Here is an 18,629-nt window from a genome sequence, read left to right as displayed (position 1 = left end):
ACCTTTGTTAGGAGTACATGTGATTCATATTCAAACAGATATTTTAATGTTTAAAGTGAACTAGGGTAAGTAGAGTACTCTAACCCACAAAAAATTAGTACTCAATTAATCGTAAATTATAATCCAAGCTAAAATGAACAAGTATGACACCTGTGTGAAATTGATATTGTGTTTTATTCTCAAACGTTCCTTAGAAAGGTAACTTGCTTTTTTGGGGGGAAACATTTTATATGCATTAATAAAAATGGAAACCATTCTTACATAGAAGCCAATATTGACTGCATTAGGGCCATGATACTGTATGTAGACTCATAATTATTTAGAAAAACAAGTGGTGAAAGTTGGCTTTTTATAAAAATGCACTCTGCCTGTGTTATGAGATTGAACACATACACACATACTGGTCTGACAAACTTAAGATTTCCTCATATCTTTCCAACATAAAAGCAGATTCTCATCAGTTGCTTTGCATGACACCAACAAGAACCAAATACAAATAGAGTAGAATTCAATAAGAAGCCAAATTTTAAAGTATTTTCACCCTTTCCTTTCAAAAGCACATGCCATTATATCTTCTTCTCTCATCCAGCACAGCACCCCCCAGAGGATTTGGTGAGAGATTCAGAGGGAAAGTGCATTGTAATTCAGTGTTGCTCACAGCAGGCAAATGCTTTATTTGCAGTATTCCAGTAGTGTTTTTAATACTCAAGTAGGTGGTGCAGAATGAGTACTCGGTTATTCGTGCACATCCCTAATGTAAACATTAAATTTTGTAATCTGATGTTTCTTTTCTTTGGATTGATGACAATCTGTGTAAACATAGTGAGTGTGAGCTGATTTTTGATTGGTCTTCCCTTCTGTTCATCTCTATTCAGCCCACCCCCGAGCCCGTCGGGTACAGTGAGTGTGACATCAGGCCACACCCAGTACCAGTCTGTGCCAGTCTACGAAATGAAGTTCCCTGACCTCTGCGTGTACTGAGCAAAGACCTTTCACCTTTTACTGTGTTATACAAACTCAAGTTGGCATATGACCACTAACGTTTTTCACACTTCATAAGACCATGTGCGTCAAAGCCACTCACTTTAACCTTTGACACATAACATAATTTTAATCTATATTAGACTTAACATCATGTAAATGCATTATGAAATCCATTACATGTGTTTCCATGCCTCCATTTTGCACCAGTCAGCACACAAAGTTCTTCAAACAGCCATTCAATCATACACCAGCACTATAGTGTCATCTGAATTTGTGTGTGTGTGTGTGTGTGTGTGTGTGTGTGTGTGTGTGTGTGTGAGATTTTTCAAACTGACCAAGAGTGTTTCGATATGTGATTCGTTAGTTCCTTGATGATTTGATTGATGGGAGTAATTTGTAAAATGTATTATAAATCATGTGAACTTAAAGGCTAGCATTTGTTAAAATGCTAGTGTATCTCTCTCGTCTTTCTCACATTCTTGGACACATAGCCATCACTAAGCTATCTTCAGATCACTTTTGCTGAAAAAATATATATATATATATATATATATATATATATATATATATATATAGGGCTGTCGATTTTTTTTTTGTCGCATTAATTCCGTGCAATTAATTTTATAAAAAATAACGCGTTAAAAAAAATGTACGCAATTAATCACAATGCCCCCAGACCGTAATAAGGAAGATTCCTGAGAAATGCAAACTTGTAGTACCACCTGTTTAATCCAGAGGGCAGTAAGTGAAACTTCAGCTGTGTGGGCAACACGCAGTTTATACAGTGAAGAAAACAACCATCCAGCAGCAGTACAATACAAACATGCGTTACGTTCTTGCATTCAAATACTTGATGGAGTGCAAATCCGAACTAAGGGATCTCAGGATGTGTTCTAGGTATTAAACTATATTTAACTTGACACAGTGACCATAAATTTTGTTTATGACGCAACACACCCAAGATGCTACACAATCATATCTGATGCAGGAGTGAAGGGTCCTTAAACAAGCCCTCATAATAAATCTCGAACTGATTGACAAATTCACTTGTGAAATGGATTGCTGTGAACTGTATGCCAATGATTGATTTATGGTCATTAATATGGTAGTAAACAATGTATTGTATTCTGAAACCACTTATCTAATGCATTTTAATTATCTGAACATGTTCTATTTTATATATATATATATATATATATATATATATATATATATATTAATATTTAAAGATAACTATGTATAATTATTTCATCATTATATATTGAATTATTGTTATATGAGGGACTTTCTCAGCAAATATTTGTATCTGCGATTAATCGCGATTAATTATTCGGGACACCATGTAATTCATTCGATTAAAAATTGTAATCAATTGACAGCCCTAATAAATATATATACGTATATACAGTATATACTGTTAGATCAAAAAAATTATAATATTTGCAGAGTAAATGTGTTGCGTTTGCATGGCTCAGCCAATGTTTTTCACTGCACTCTTCCTTGGATTTAGGCTTTTATTAATGTACAAATGTAACTTTGTTGTTGCGGATGTCAATGGGGCTTTTTTGTCACCAAGAGTTCTTAGTGATCACTCTGCTCTCCATTTTGCCTTCACTGTATAGAGAAAACAAAACATCTGCTTTTTATCACCAAAGACGACCTCATACGCCCTTCCTTAATGAAAATCAGATTATGAGCCAATCAGAAAGTGAGGGTGGGAATACTGCGGTATTCCATTATTCCTTTTGGTAATAGTTGTGAAAGAGATATTTACTTGTACTTTCTAGTTCTAAAACAGTTTTGAAATGGACTGGGAGCACAAAAACTTTGGAGATCAGTTCTAAAATGGTCTGCATTCATCAATCAGCTGCTTTTATATTGAGCCACAAGTGTGTGGAGAAAAAACTAAACAAAAAAACAAATTGTAATGCTTGACATTTATTTGTGACTGTTAGAAGCTGACATTAGAAGCTGGAATTGTTTTACATTCATTTGAGCTTCCTTTGGTGAGAGCAGTGATCAATTAAAGTTTTGTTTAGCTGTTAAAAATGTGTTCACCGTTTAGGACTTTTTGGGTTAAGGCTTGTTCAGGGCATTTGCTGTAGTACGAATGGCTTATCGTTTTCATGAATGGACTTATGTGGACGAGACTGCAAGTAAATAGATGTGTCCGGGTATGGCACATTTATTGGTTGTTTATGGATGATGTAATGATGATGCGATGTGGAATGTTTCAATGGTTTGGATGTTTGTGAATATGAATAATGAATATTATGTCATAATTTACTCACATTCAAACTTGTGTGACTTTCTTTCTTCAGAACACAAATGGCGATGGTTGGCAGAATGTGAAGGACCTGCAGTCTCAGTCCCCATTCAAATACCAAAAGATGCAATAAAAGTGATTGGCGGCTGAGGTTGTCAGTCCTTAACATTCTGCCTAGCAGCGCCATTTGTGTTCCATCGAGGAAAGAGTCGGTTTACGACCAACATGAGGGTGAGTAAATAAAGACAGAATTTTCATTTGGAAATGAAATTTAAGATGAGGGGAGGGAAGTTTCAAGAGAAGGATTTCACTGAAGAAAATGTTGGTGAAAAAAGCAATACTTGACTTTGGCCGTTGTGTATTTCTCTGAGCAAGTTGCTACATTTCAGTAGAGGATGCCTGGCGACAATAAGTGTAAACTATTTTTAATGCTGTGATGAAATGCTCAAAATGCCTATACAATCTAATTTCTAGATTAATGCAATATATTTTTGATGTAATAGAAATAGGAATTTGATGTTTCATGAAATGAGACATCTCAGACACATCATCTGTAATTGTGTGTGTGTGTGTGTGTGTGTGTGTGTGTGTGTGTGTGTGTGTGTGTGTGTGTGTGTGTGTGTGTGTGTGTGTGTGTGTGTCAAAGGGACGTGCTAAGTCAAACTCCTCTGCATGCTGGTATTGTCTTTTTTTGTTACAATCTTAAATTGGTGAAGGTAATTCAGTCTTACTGTAACTAGTAATCTCATATTAAGTGTAATTCATATTTCATTTTCATCCTTAGTGGAATTTTGTGGTACATTACTGACTGTGTTTAGCACAGTGTTTGTCTGAAAGAAATTAAATTTAGTTGAGTTCTGCTATATCTGTAATTTAGACTCATAAGACTAATGTTGTTTGTTTGTATGTGGGAGAAATAACAAGAGATTACGGTTCACTGCGGTTTGGCTGTGATGTGTTGATATGGGACAGTGCAGATTTCAAAGTCTTCCATGTGAAGATAGTACTGATAGGCGTATGGCTACATGCATCATGCTAGATTCTAAATGTTAAGTGCATTGTGTAAAACAAACCACTAAAGTGTTGCTGTACAATTATAAACGTTAATATGAAATCTCATAGGTGTTATTTAGCCATATCCAAGTTCGCTCTCAAAAAGTGTCTGCCACTTTAATGTGCAATGAGATTTATGTAATATATAATATTATATAGTTATAATGTAATAAAGTCTCAATAAAGATTTTGTATGAACTATTCACTGCCTCTGTTGTCTTTCTGCTGTATTGATTGTGGCATTATTTTGATGACAATTAAACTTTTTTTTCTTTAAATTCTCATTAATTTAATGTGAATGAGATTTGACACATTACATTAGGCTACATCGGATAGTTCGAAATACTGTCATCATTTACATACCCTCATGTTATTCCAAACCCATTTTACTTTAATTTCTTCCATGGAACACAAAAGGAGATGTTAGGCAGAATGTTAGTCTCAATCAGCATACACTCACATTCATTGCATCTTTTTTCATTCAATGAAATTGAATAGTGACTAGGGCTAGTCATTACATTCTGTGAGGCATTCTGCCTTATATTTTCTTTTGTGTTCTGCAGAGGAAAGAAAGTCATATGGGTTTAAAACAAGATGAGGGTGAGTAAATGATGACAGAATTTACATTTTGGGTGATCAAACCCTAATTAACCCAAGTCGGATTAAGATTTTTTAGATTTAACCTTGTGCGACCCCCTCGTCCACATGTGTGGACGTTGTATTTTGGCTTCGCTGAACGTAATGCTTAATTGAATTAAAACTGAATACTGTTCACAAGACTCTATACTGTCATTTAAAGGTTAACATCGTCAACAAAAGTGCCTCTGCTAAGAAACCTTTAAGTTTTTTGATTGAAACGTGGTTGGGTACATGTAGTAGAGTAGTGTCTCTAGTTTGGTATGCCACTTTAAAATATCTATGAATTTTTCGCTCGTCAGCACGCCGATAAAATGAAGTCCAGACATGCTAAAATTCAGACCGCATTCCCTCAAAAGTAAAAAAAAAAAAAAAATAACATTTTAGTTATTTTTAATAATTTTCAACATTAACATCTATGGGTCATTTTGCTTCATTTTGATAAACATTTTGTTATTGTATTGTTTTATTTTGTTATCACTGTAAAATGTGATTCTATTCATTAATATGAGTAAATGCATTTCTATACATTATCACATTGAGAATATATGTATTCATACAAAAGCTAAAAAAAGGCTCTGTATGGAGTTAGGATGAAAATAAGGTACACTTCAAACTGTTCTGAGACCAGTGCAGAAAGACAGCACACTGGAGTTTAAGTAATTCACTAAATAGGGAGCAAGGGTACATCCTGCTACTTTCTATACAGTTAAGTTAATTCACTCCTAAAACCTGCCCAAAAGTTCAGTTTCAGGCTGCAGTTTGGCAGACATGGGACAAGGTTAATCAGTACCTAGATTCAGAATTGTATAATGCTAAAATTTATTTTAACATGGTTGGCAGTGATTTGATTATGCTGGTAATTAGTTTTAATCAGAATTATTCATTCAGCTTTCTAGAAAATCAGCTGTAATATCTATAACAATGTCTCAAAAACATGATAACTAACACTCCTAGACACAATATAAACTATTTGATAAAAAGTAATCAAAATTTCACAACTTTCCGCTGTTCTACATGCGTGGACATCTAATTTTAGGGAAACTATTTGCTCAAGGAAATCTTATTTATTGCTTATTAGGTGCTACTAGTTCCAAATCAAAAAGGGAAATGGAAAATGCACACAGTAGTCACGTGAGGGTCTCAAGGTGTTACAGAAATTCGTAAAGCCTCAAGACATCAGCTTTTTCTATTGTATCTCACACTTTCATTATGTATGGATTCAGATTGAAATTTTACAGAAACAATAAATGACTTTATTTTTAATTAGACAGATATCCATTATTAAAAACAAGTGGATTAAAAAATTACTGAGAACATTCAAAATACAGATGCTGGCATTTATGGTCAAGCACACAAACACAATCAGGGTTCAGACACCACTCATTTCTGACATCAGTAGAAAGATTTCCTAATACTGCAGTGCACAAATGCTGATCCCAGTTTTACCTGTCGTAGGTATGTCTATAATCTTGTAGGAGGAATTGCTGATCTTTATGGCAAGATGCTTTGGCTAGAGGTTGTTGAGTAAGTTTAATGCAGAAAAAGCTTAGCATTGAGCATAATGACTTAGCATAAAGTTTCATTAAATGTGTATTACATCTTTTCCAATGGATGCCTCAATCATTGAAACCTTCCTGAAAATTAAAACAAAAAATCACATCATTCTATAGCTCCAATTCTTCTTCCTCCTCCTCCTCTTCCTCATTTTCTTCCTCTTCTTTTCCTGGCTCCTCCTCTTCCTCCTCCTCCTCCTCCTGTTTGGTGCCCCCTGCAGGTTTGCTGTTAGTATGAGTGTTTTTTGTTACGACTGATAGTGTGTGCGGCTGAACCTGTGTGTTAAATTGTTGGCTTTGTGTGTTCAGCTGAGGTTGGGGAAGGGTCATTTCATTGCTCTCCTCACTGGAGACCTGATTGGCTAATTGTGTTGAAGAATGTGGCTTGCGGTAGCATGGTGGGCGAGGTCCAGAACATGAGGAGGTGATTGAGTGATTGAAGCGTGAGGCCGCTATGCAGTCAGCAGTCAAACGATCGCAGACACACTGCAGCCGGTCACACACACTCACACCCAAACCTGCCACAGACACACAAGACAGTCGTCAACACAAAAACTGATTGCCACAGGAATACACAATCCATTGTGAAAAACATTCATTTTCTATGTTTTATTTACGTTGTTGTGTTTTTAAAAGAGTCAATATTTTTTATATGCCCTTGGGTGTGTAATGGCTTACATTGTGGTTTTCCATTGTGGCAGCTGATTTGAGCATTGAGTTTTCTGTTTTTCCTGCAGCCTAGCACACTGAGCTGCTCCAAGCAGCACTGTTGCAGAAAACAGCAACTGACACAGAGACACGTCAAGGACAATCAGGACACAATAGCTCAGCAGAGACATCAAGGCTTTATACCACAGTTATAGTTTATAACACAGTTGAATGTATTTTGCACAGTACAATTAAAGTTACATTTAGGTGTGTGCATGGAGGTAGATAGATAGGTAGATAGATGGATGGATGGGTGGGTGGGTGGGTGGATGGATGGTTGGTTGGTTGGTTGCACAGGTAGATAGATGTGTTTGTGTCTGTGTGTATTCTGACCGGTCCAGCTGGTCTACTGGGTTTCCTGTCCCCTGCTGTCCGCAGTAGCATCCGTAGTGTTGATACTCATGAGGACATCGTCCAGTGAGACAGTTCAGCATTTCTCCCAGACCAGACATGTCCCTCAGCACCTGTCCCGCTGCATTGTACTGAAGGAAAGACATGCTACATTCTACACACACATGCAGAGATTAATGCAAACAATCCACACTCTACTGAAGGATACCTGCTGAGCTCTTGGTTTGTTTCATTTTTTGTCTCTCTTTCCTTTTATCTGATTATCTCTGTGTTTTTGTCTGTTTTTCTCTCGCCGCTTCTCACCTTCAGTTTCTTCTTGCGCCTTTAGGTCTGACAGTCCTGCAGCCTCTAGTAGAGACCAGGCAAAGAACGGCACTGCTCGTCTCCGGACACGGATGGACTCTGAGAAACAGGCAAAAATAATCATATGCAATATTTTTCCCAGAGTAAAGATGGAGGAGTGTTTTAGCTATGATTTAAATGATTTAGCCAAGTAAGAAATGTTCCTGAATCAACTTTTTGGTTCTAGAACATCATTCTTATAAACCAATAGGGTAAGGATTTACTATGAAAACTTAAAAGGTCTTCAAGGCTTTTTTTTATGGTTCTTCAGCTGCCTTACTGATGGAACCTTCCGGAGATCATACAAACCCCTTTCAGTTCTCTGAAGAACTTACTCAAACTAAGTAAACTAAGCCCCGTTTACACCTGTATTAAGATGTGTTTTGGGCATCTGATCACAAGTGGACAGGTGAGACACATTGCTGCTTACACCTTGTCATAATATGCATTGAGTGGAGGGTCTTTGATTTCATGACAACACACTATACATCATTATACTTTACTGTACTGTAAGTGCAAAAAAGTAAAAGAAAAAAGCATGAACATTTATTTTGAAGCCGCACACCACCGGCAAAGTTTAAAACTGTTGCTTTAGCACAGCAGTCAATTGGCAGATGAGTAGGCAATGCTTTGCTGCTGTTCGAACACATTCGCATGTTTACACTGGCACATTACGAGCCCAATGTGGTCACCTACACTTACCACCATTTTGGACTTTATTTACACCCATCTTTAGCAACATCCCATTTCAAACAGATTGCCCAAAGCACATCTTAATACCAGGTGTAAACAGGGCCATAATTCTAGCAAGAATTATAAGGACTGTCAGTGGTTCCTTCATTAACCCCATAATAAGGGAAAGGCTTTGAGACTCTGGAAATATATCATGAAGTTCCTTGAGAATTATATTTGAAGCTCCTTTGAAGGGTGTTTGGAGGATCTCCAGAGTGCCACGCCAGTGTAGCATGTGAGGAACCCCAAAATGGTACATCAAGTATCTTTACATTTTTAAAGGTTAGGGTTAGGGCTTGAACAACACTCTAATCAAGCAGTCATTTTCCATTGATTTCAGGGGTAGGTTAGGGTTAGGTTTTGGGGTAGGGGGGAGGTGGTGGTATAAATATGGAAAGGATTCATGATATGTTTTGCCTATGATTGTTTGCCAGGAATGTTGTTCCAGGATGCATGTCCTACTCGGCTAAATCACGTCATACTTGGTGTTTAGTGGGAATGTTGGTGTGGATGGGAGCTGCTACCAATCTTATCTGTTTCCTGTGAGCTATCAGATGGCTCTTTCTCTTCCTTTTTCTCATCTTCTTCAGTGGGCTCCTCTTCCTCAGCAGACTCTTCCTCAGCTGTAGTGGTCATTGGAGCAATAGAAGGCAGGATCAAGGGTGGGTGGGCAGGTTTCTGGGGTTGAGGAACAGTTTCAACAACACGACCTGATGTGGTTGTTGTTGTCCAGGAGCTGGTGGGCTCGTGGGGAACCGTAGATGTTGTTTTGTGGTTATCAGTTGGTTCTGCAGGTGTGTGAGACAGAATGCTGTTCTGCCTGTCTTTATCACTCTGAAGATCTTCCTCACTCTCTTTCTTTTGCCTTTCATCCTCTTCCGATGAGGAACCCATGTGTGATGCCTTTGTCTTGGCTTGTGTTTGTGTGGAATGTGATGCTGAAGTTGTTGGTTTGGTTATGCTTAAGTCGTCTGGCAGTTCTGCATTGTTTTCCTGAGTCTTGTTTAGGGTATTTAATAAAAAACCCTCATTTACACTCTCTTTCTCTACTTCTTCAACTGCTTCCTCTCTCTCCTCACTGTCTTTCTCCATTTCTTCAACAGATATGTCTTTCTCATCACTTTCTCTCTCGGATGAAAGAGGTACAGAAGTAGGTGCATCTACTGCGTTTTCATTGGTAGGCCTGGATGGAGTTGTTCCGTAATGCAAGTTTGGATTGGCTGATGTTTTGGTGGGTGTGGCCATCAGAAAGGTATACATGCTTTGATTGGTTTGTGTTTGCTGTACTTCTATTTCTTTGTCATTGTCTTTCTCCACTGTTTCCTGGTCTTCTTCTCTCACCACTGATTCATCGCTCTTTTCCTCTTTTATGGTGTGAGAAGGTGCACTAACATACGACTCTATGGTGCGTGTTGTGTGTACACCAGGGGCAGTTATATGTGTAAGTGGTTTAACGGTGTGTGTTCTGTGTGTACCAGGACTAGATGTATGTGTAAGGGGTTTTACCACGTGTGTTTTGTGTATACCATGTGCAGGCGTGTATGCAGGTTTTAAAGTGTTGCTTGTAACTGGCGGCAATGTGCCTTCATCATCCACTGTTTCATCTTCATTACTTTCCTCCTCTTCTTCAGCTGTTTGGTGGTCAGGGTGTGTGAGAGTGTGTGTGTATGTGGTTGCAGGTGTTATGTAGGTAGTAGAGGCAGGTCTCTGTGTGATTGATAAGTGTTGTGGGGGGTTTGAATGTGTGCTTGTGTATGTGTGTGTTTTTGGTAAGTGTGTGACAGTCTGTGATCCTGTAATTAAGGTTAGCTGTGTGCTAACGGTCTGCTCATCTGTAATAAGATAAAAAATATTAAGAGACTGTAAGTAAAATGACACACTGAATATCTTCTCTGGCGTTTTAAGTGATGGTGTATTTTTTATGCTCACAATTTGTGGTTAATTTCATTGTGTCATGACTAGTAAGGATTTCCCTTTCTTCTGTCATCAGAACGGCTGTAACTAAAACACAAACAAGACGTTATAACCAATTACACAACTACAATTGTGATCAGTAATGTAATATTTCAGATTACATTTTTTAGGTAATCTAATCTGCTTCCTTTTGGATTGCTTGGATGTTGCATGTTTTAATGAAAATAAAAAGTTTTTTTTCTCCCTTTTTCTTCCCAATTTGGAATGCATAATTCTCAATGTGCACTAAATTCGAGGTGGTGTGGTTCCTCAATCCGGGTGGTGGAGGACTAATGTCTGTTGCCTCCGCTTCTTGAGAACGTCAATCTGCGCATTTTATCACGTGGCTTGTTGAGCACATTACCGCGGAGACATAGCGTGTGTGGAGGCTTCACACTATGCATCCATGCACAACTCACCACGCGCCCCACCGAGAACGAACCACATTATAGCGACCACGAGGAGGTTATCCCATGTGACTCTACCCTCCCTAGCAACCAGGCCAATCTGGTTGCTAAGGAGACCTGGCTGGAGTCACTCAGCATGCCCTGGATTCGAACTTGCGACTCAAGGGGAATGAAAATCTCATTTTAAAATTAAATCAAATAGCATTCTTTTTTTTTTTTTTCTTTTTTTCTTTTGCCTTGGGTGCCTCTTTTAGTCTGAGATGATGCAATATATATGTAATCATTTAAAAGTATCTGTAATCTTACAAATGTAATCTAATTTAAAATGTAATATATTATAATTACAAGTACTTAATTTTTTGTAATCTGATCACATATATCAGATTAAATTTAGTCCTTTACTAACCAACACTGCTGATGATACATATCACATGGTCATATTCTGTCACCCATGATGAAAATAAGAAGCTTGCTTGGTGTGAAATTAAAGCTGTGAAACAAACATCACACTCACCATTAGAGAAACCTTGAACATCCTCATATTCCATTCCCTCCTCTTCCTCCTCCTGTCCTGTAATTCCCCTTTCTGAGTTTCTGTCCTCCACCTCTTTCATCTTGTTCTTCAATCTCTACTTCCTCTGGACCTGTAAATTAAATTCATCCTTTAAAGCTTCCTCAGTTTAGTGGAGTTTCCTGAATCAATTGTGAGAGGGAGAGCCATACTCTGAGCAAGTTTGATAGAAATCTTTACCAGTCTGATATATCGCAGGGTTCTCTGTGCTCTGGTTGGTTTGAGAGCCGTTGACTGACACCAGCTCATTGGTGAAGTTGCTCATAGTCTCATTCAATGTGTCATTCAGACCTGAGAGAACATCATCATTAGAATTGTATGAAAAAGGTTGACATAAGGACATATTATAAGGTTGTACGTATGCGTATGTGTGTGCAGTTTTTTGTTACCATAGGAGAGGACCTCCATGTCAAAATCTGATTGAGAAACCTCCACCCTGTCTGAGAAACACAACACACTACAATGATTTGATCATCGAGAAACTGAGTTTCTCTCTTACTGACTACCTGTCTGTCACTCTCGTTGTCTTATTTTTATATTAAGTATTTTGTCAATCAATACTTGAAAAAAAATAAAAAGATTTGAATGGTGTAAGCAAGTGGGTGGGACCCTTGGTGACTAAAGAGTGCAACAGTGCCTGCCATCTTTTTAGCCATTTTATGGATTTTTTTCCATAGGAATATTATAAAATCCTTCATACAAGAGTTCTAAGCCATGAACCAAACCAATTAGTTCCGAGGTGAACACAAATTTTGATTTAATGCAAAAAACATAAAGACAAAAGTACAAGGCTTTTGATTATTATTAGTTGTTGATTATCAGTATAGGAACAATATATATTAGGTTTATTGCAAAATATTCAGAAGTATAAAAATATATAAGTAGTTTGACAGTGTTGCGTCATTAATGTTGCCCAATGAAAGTGGGCGGTGCTAGAGTCTTTCTTCACCAGGAATTTCACTATTAAACATGATTTATTTAAAAAAAAATAAGTTTAAATAATGTGGACTGATGGCTTCAATAGAATCTCATACCATCTAATAACAACCTCAGAGCTCACGGTAGTAAGATATTGTTCAAAATCAGTTTGCCTATGGAGAAAATGAATAGGATTTTTACATCCAGAACCAAAGCTGTGCTCTCTTAAGACTGCGTATGTGTCTTTAGAGTCTTACCTATTCCATAGGACACCTCACTGGTGTAGGTGTCATTATCAGGAAGATCTGTCACAAAAGAAAATATTGAAAAGGAAAAATAAAACAGAAAATAGATTAAAACCAAGGAAATATTTATATTAGGGCTATTTATTATAATTATATAAAACATAAAAAATGAATGCAATTAACCATAATACTGGACCACAATAAGAAATATTCCTTCAATTGCAGCAATTCATGATTGAAGTTCCACCTTCATGTATTCAGTAGGGGGCAGTAAGCGTAAATCTAGCTGTACAGGTAACATGCAGCTGTACAGGCAACAGACCACACTTACAAACAGCAGCCAGTACAAGATGAGCACACGTTCTAACACAGCTGGATGGAGCACAACTTTGAATACGGGGATCTCAAAAAGTTTTTTTTCTACATTTCAAACAATATTTAACTTGACACGGTGTCATACAAACATTGTTTATGACTCGGCGCAACCAAAGTGAGACGCTCCAAAAGCGTCTGTCAGACACATGTGTAGACATGTCCTTAGAAAAGCCCTTATACTAAGTCTACCTCAGACAGATTGACAAATTCAATTGCAAAATGGATTTCTGAGGATATAAGGACAACGATAGACTTATGTTCAATAATATGGACATAAACAATATATTACTTTCTAAAGCCACTTTTTGATTTGCCTAATCAATGCTGTACTTGTCTGACACATAATGCAATGTATTGTAATTATCTGAATTATTATATTTACTCTATATATTACATATATACACACACCGGCCACTTTATTAGGTACACTTGTGCATCTGCTTATTCATGTGATTATCTAATCAACCAAGAAGGTACTTCCTTTAGTGTTTGAATATTACACTGTGCAGGAATTCCCACAATATGAGGGCAGACTTTTAATTCAATCCCGTGCCAAATTCAGAACCTGTTATAAAATACATAACAATATAACTTTATAACATAAATAACTAGTATTTGCCTTACCTTGAAGCTTAAATCAATGATGATAATTATCATCAATTGCCTGGTCCAGTTCTTAATGGCAAAACTGGCCAGACTAATTAATCAGGAAAGGAAGATCAATGATTTGAAGCTGCTATAGCGAGCAGCCCCCTCTGCTGGTCAAAATAAACATCACACGGTAGGCCTTGTTGCTCGGGCTGTTTATTGCCATTAAATATTTCATATGGGGGCTGTTTTGAATACTCGGGAAAAAAACAGAGACATTTCCAGGGACATCTCCAGTCAGAGACAGACCACCTAAAACCGGGACTGTCCACAAAAAACGGGGATTTCTAGTCACCCTACTCTATAATGGTTCAGCAGTTTATCAATACTGAGAATTACTGTAATTGTCCTAGAAAATTGACACCTCAAAATACATAAACATTCAATAATTTTTTTAGATGAAAACATCACGCGGGCCACAAAAAGATGATTTGTGGGCCAGATGCTGAGAGAATGGTGCGAAAAACAAAAAACATCCAGCGAGCGGCAGTTCTGTGGAGGAAAAAGGTTTGTTGATGAGAGAGGTCAACAGTGAATGGCCAGACTGGTTTGAGCTGACAGAAAGGCTACAGTAACTCAGGTACCACCTCTGTACAATTGTAGTGAGCAGAATAGCATCTCAGAATGCACAACATGTCGAACCTTGAGGTGAATGGGCTAAAACAGCAGAAGACCATGTCGGGTTCCACTTCTGTCAGCCAAGAACAAACAACTGAGGCTGCTGTGGGCCTGTCATTTGTGTACCTCAGTAGGAATCCAGATTTGTCAGAGCAGGCTTTTCTGCATATAACGCATGTTTATTTGGGTTACTGTCACCTTCCTGTCAGCTTGGACCAGTCTGGCCATTTTCCTCTGACCTCTATCATTAACAAGCCATTTTTGCCCACAGAACTGCCGCTCGCTGGATGTTTTTTGTTTTTCACACCATTCTTTTACACTCTAGAGACTGTTGTTCATGAAAATCCCAGGGGCTCAGCAGTTACAGATACTTAAACCAACCTGTCTGGCACCAACAATCATGCCATGGTCAAAATCACTGAGATCACATTTTCCCCATTCTGATATCTGAATGGTTTCATACATTACACTGCTGTCACATGATTGGCTGATTAGATAATTGCATGAATAAGTAGATGTGCAGGTGTACCTAATAAAGTGGCCAGTGAGTGTAATTATTTACATTTGGTTATTTGTAACTATTTCATTATTTTATATTGAATCATTTTTCAATATAAAAACTTTCTCGACAAATATTGATGTGAGTGATTAATTGCAGTTAATTTGAATAATTAATTGGCATATCCTCTAATTCAATAAAAAAATGTAATTGATTGACAGAACTAATTTATAAACATACTGTATATTGTTTTATAATATATACATATGTATCTGAAAACACACGCTGCTCTCTCTTCCCTACATGTGCAATCTCTTTCCTCTTAGTTGTTAGTTGTGTTACCTGTCTGTGATGTGACTGGTTGGTTATCTCCATCCTGTTTTGTGATTGGATAGTTGGAGCTAATGCAGTCTATAACTGTCCGATCACAAAGGCAGAATCCTTCATCACAGAAATCCAACGTATCTGCAAAAATTGGTTACGAAATCTTTCAGATCACTGAAAAAAGTTTAATCGTACACTATTATGTTTAATTAATATCACTAAGCTCTGTGCTAAGTAAAAATCTGCCAAGATTTGTTTTGAAAGTGTGCATGTACCACAGCTGGAGTTGTAGCTGCAGGTGTAGTTGGTGTGTATAGGTGTCGGACGACTGCAGTTTCTCTCCTTTACCTCCTGATAACATCTCCAATGGGTTAGACAACACCTACACACACAGACACACACATTTGTTTGTCTGGTCGGGATTTTCTTTGACTTCTCCTGTTTTTATAGTGAGCAAAACTATATTTTCTATCTCCCAATCTTGCTTTTTTCATTTCTTTTTTTTCACTTTCCTATTACAGCCTCACATTATTTAGTATGTTTCCTAAGCAGTTTTCTCCCACAATGCTGCCGATTTCAGGTTTTATTATCCTTGTGGGGACATTTGGTCCCTACAATTCTGGCAAAACCTGCCTACATTGCCTGTGAATACATTTGAATGTATTCACATGTATGTAAATGCAATAAAGTGCCAATCTGTTTGTTGCGCACTTGACTCATTTTCATTGTTTAATCTCTGTTTTCCCACTGCATAGAGAGCCACATAATAGAAAATAAGAGGGGTCAGGGCACACACTGAGTGTGAGTATGAGTATGCGTGGACTCCACTGTGAAGTTAATACATCCTTTTAAAGTCTTTCTACCACCTCCTGAGTCTAATTTCATCTCCTTCCCATCTCTCGCCCACTCTGTGTGTTCTCTCACCGGTCCAATGTGTCGGCAGGCTGTATATGTGTGTGTGCTTCGTCCTGTGTTTTAGCATTACTGCAGTAATGCCCGTGGTTCTGAATGTCTGCGGGACAGATTCCAGTCTCGCAACGCAGATTAACAGCAAAGTCCAGCACTGACAGCAGATCATCAAACACAGCATACAGCCAGGAGAGCCGTACACCCAGACAACCTGTTCATACACACACAAACATACACATATTTCACTGAAAGCATTTATTTTCGCCTTCAAGTTTATTGTATATACTGTGTGTTTGTGGTTTAACATTTCTTATGAATGAAAATGTATTACATAAGCATTTTATATGACAATTGCTGGTCTGTTTAATCTCTCCTGAGCATTTGATTATTGATGTTAATGAAACTCACCAATCAGAAGCTGATCAGAACTGAGGTTACTTGTTTCTGGGCAGAAAACAGGAGTCCCATGAACTACACAGAGAGAGTGCAATCATTTTCTTTGTTGTAAAATTCATATGATGATTAAATATAGGTAATATATTTCAGCTAACTAAAGCAGGATACTGTATTATTCTAGCAGGCAAAATATGAGATATATGGGTGTGTTATTTAAAATATTAAAAAGGCCATATATATATATATATATATATATATATATATATGTATATACACACACACACATTTATATACATATATAGCCACAAAAACATTTATTAGCCACACACACACACATATATATATATATATATATATATATATACACACACACACATATATCTATGCTGTATATATATATATATATTTCTGTTAAAACGTGCTTTTCAAATTTCATTTGTAGCTTAATGTTTGTAGTTGTGGAGTGAGTTTTTTTTCTGGTAGGTATTTTTGTCCTTGAACATTGGCCAATGAAAATTTGGCTGGTGTTCAAGCACTGGAAATTGAGAATAATACTTGTTAAGGTGTTAAAAGCTGATATGTACTTTCAATTCCAAAATGCGGGTGATAAGCACAAACTCACACTCCTAATGGAAAAGTGTTTGCATATTCTCACCTTTTTGCAGGGTGAAGAGAAGAAGATACAGTAGCAGCTTCATCGTTATCCTGTTATGGAGGAATCAATCTCACATCCAGACTTAGAGACTCAGTTCTGCACTGTTGATGTGTATAGCTGTACTGAGAATTTCAGACTCAAACTCTACACTTCAGTGCCTGAACTCTGCATTGTTGGAAACTTAAAATGCAGGTGTGTGTAACAATCCCAAAATGAACAAAGGCCCATTTAGGATACCCTGAAAGGTCAAAGGGCTAAAGGTGGAGTGGTTGTCATAGTAACGGGGCTGGAGGAAGTACACATGTATCAGGTCACACAATGAGATGAAACAGGATCACACACACACACACACACACACACACACACACACACCTTATATACCTCCCTTTTATCCAGGGCAAAGGTCCTGACCTCAACTGGCAATTTTCCTCCACAAACAACTGGCCGTTGTGTTTGGGTATGGACTGGTGAAAAAACTCTATCAGAAAGTGGGGGTTGTAAATGATTCAGTTGTGTCCTAAACACAGACGCATACCTGAAGCTTAAATAAAGTGTGTTTCAGACAATTTGTTGGTGCAGTTTTAGAGGTTCAGAAATTGATGACACAAGTAAATATGTTTGTGTTTTATTTATATTCAAGAGCAACAAAGCATAATCTAGTGACTAGTCTTTGCACACACATACATACATATACAGACTGTATTCTGATTTGATTACCTTAAAGGTGCACTCAGAATTTTTCCACCTTGTTAAAAAATGAAAACTGGAAATTATTAGTACATTTTGTAGTAGAAAATTGTGTTTAAAGATATGTATAGTCACATGTTGAAGAATCCAGTATCCTAATAAAACTTTTTTTTATTATTATTTAATTAATTATTATTTTACAGGGGGCTGGGTTGCCTTATGAGTATCGACATGTATAAGTCAAGTTTATTGTCTTATCTCGGCAATCCCCCCATTACTAGACACTTCAGACTATTCAGAGTGATTTCCTCTTTAACTGTAAACACTTTGTTTCTGTGGCACTATCAAAATATTGCTCTGTTTGAGCTTCCCAAATGAATGAATGTTGCATTTATAAAGCGCTTTTCTGATACTACACTCAAAGCGCATTAAACTGTGGACACCCCTCATCCACCACCAGTGTGTAGCATCCACCTGGATGATGCAACGGCAGCAATTGTACACCAGTACACTCACTACACACCAGTGTACAGTAATGCTGACTTAACCAATGGCATGAGTTTGGGACGGGACAATTAATTTGATCCAAGAGCTATAAAATACCTTGAGAAAGCTAACGGTTTGCATTAATTTCAATGGCATCTGCTCGGCTGGCCTGGTGAAAATGCAATTACAAATATCAAGAATTATGTTTTTTACAAGTTGACTTTCCATTTTTTACATCAAGTATTTACTTTTTTTTACAATGTTCGAATGCAATTACTGATATAAAAACTGAGCACTTTCACTAGTAGTA

At 37.4% G+C, this 18,629-nt stretch overlaps 2 protein-coding genes across 4 annotated transcripts in view; one reads left to right on the top strand and one right to left on the bottom strand.

Annotated features, from left to right (window-relative positions):
* Positions 1-4,497, top strand: part of LOC127645608 (protein EFR3 homolog A-like) — a 76,156-nt gene extending 71,659 nt beyond the window's left edge. For all 3 annotated transcript variants that reach the window (XM_052129269.1, XM_052129270.1, XM_052129272.1), the window contains one exon: positions 876-4,497. In XM_052129269.1, coding sequence (XP_051985229.1) covers positions 876-981 — 106 coding nt within the window. In that variant the 3' untranslated portion in view covers positions 982-4,497. The remainder of the gene's footprint in view (positions 1-875) is intronic.
* Positions 4,498-6,606: 2,109 nt separating this feature from the next.
* Positions 6,607-17,189, bottom strand: oc90 (otoconin 90). The gene is made up of 15 exons (XM_052128598.1): positions 17,147-17,189; positions 16,504-16,566; positions 16,111-16,306; positions 15,462-15,568; positions 15,205-15,327; positions 12,735-12,800; positions 11,949-11,999; positions 11,712-11,850; positions 11,438-11,478; positions 10,558-10,629; positions 9,153-10,460; positions 7,858-7,956; positions 7,537-7,708; positions 7,174-7,280; positions 6,607-7,013 (listed from the first exon to the last, which is right to left on the bottom strand). Exons 1-15 carry the CDS (start codon positions 17,187-17,189, stop codon positions 6,607-6,609), a joined length of 2,994 nt encoding a protein of 997 aa, XP_051984558.1.
* Between the last annotated feature and the right edge of the window lie 1,440 nt (positions 17,190-18,629).

This window comes from Xyrauchen texanus, chromosome 6, assembly GCF_025860055.1.
Source record: "Xyrauchen texanus isolate HMW12.3.18 chromosome 6, RBS_HiC_50CHRs, whole genome shotgun sequence".
In the NCBI taxonomy this organism is placed as follows: domain Eukaryota; kingdom Metazoa; phylum Chordata; class Actinopteri; order Cypriniformes; family Catostomidae; genus Xyrauchen; species Xyrauchen texanus.
This window is presented reverse-complemented; position numbering and strand designations above follow the sequence as displayed.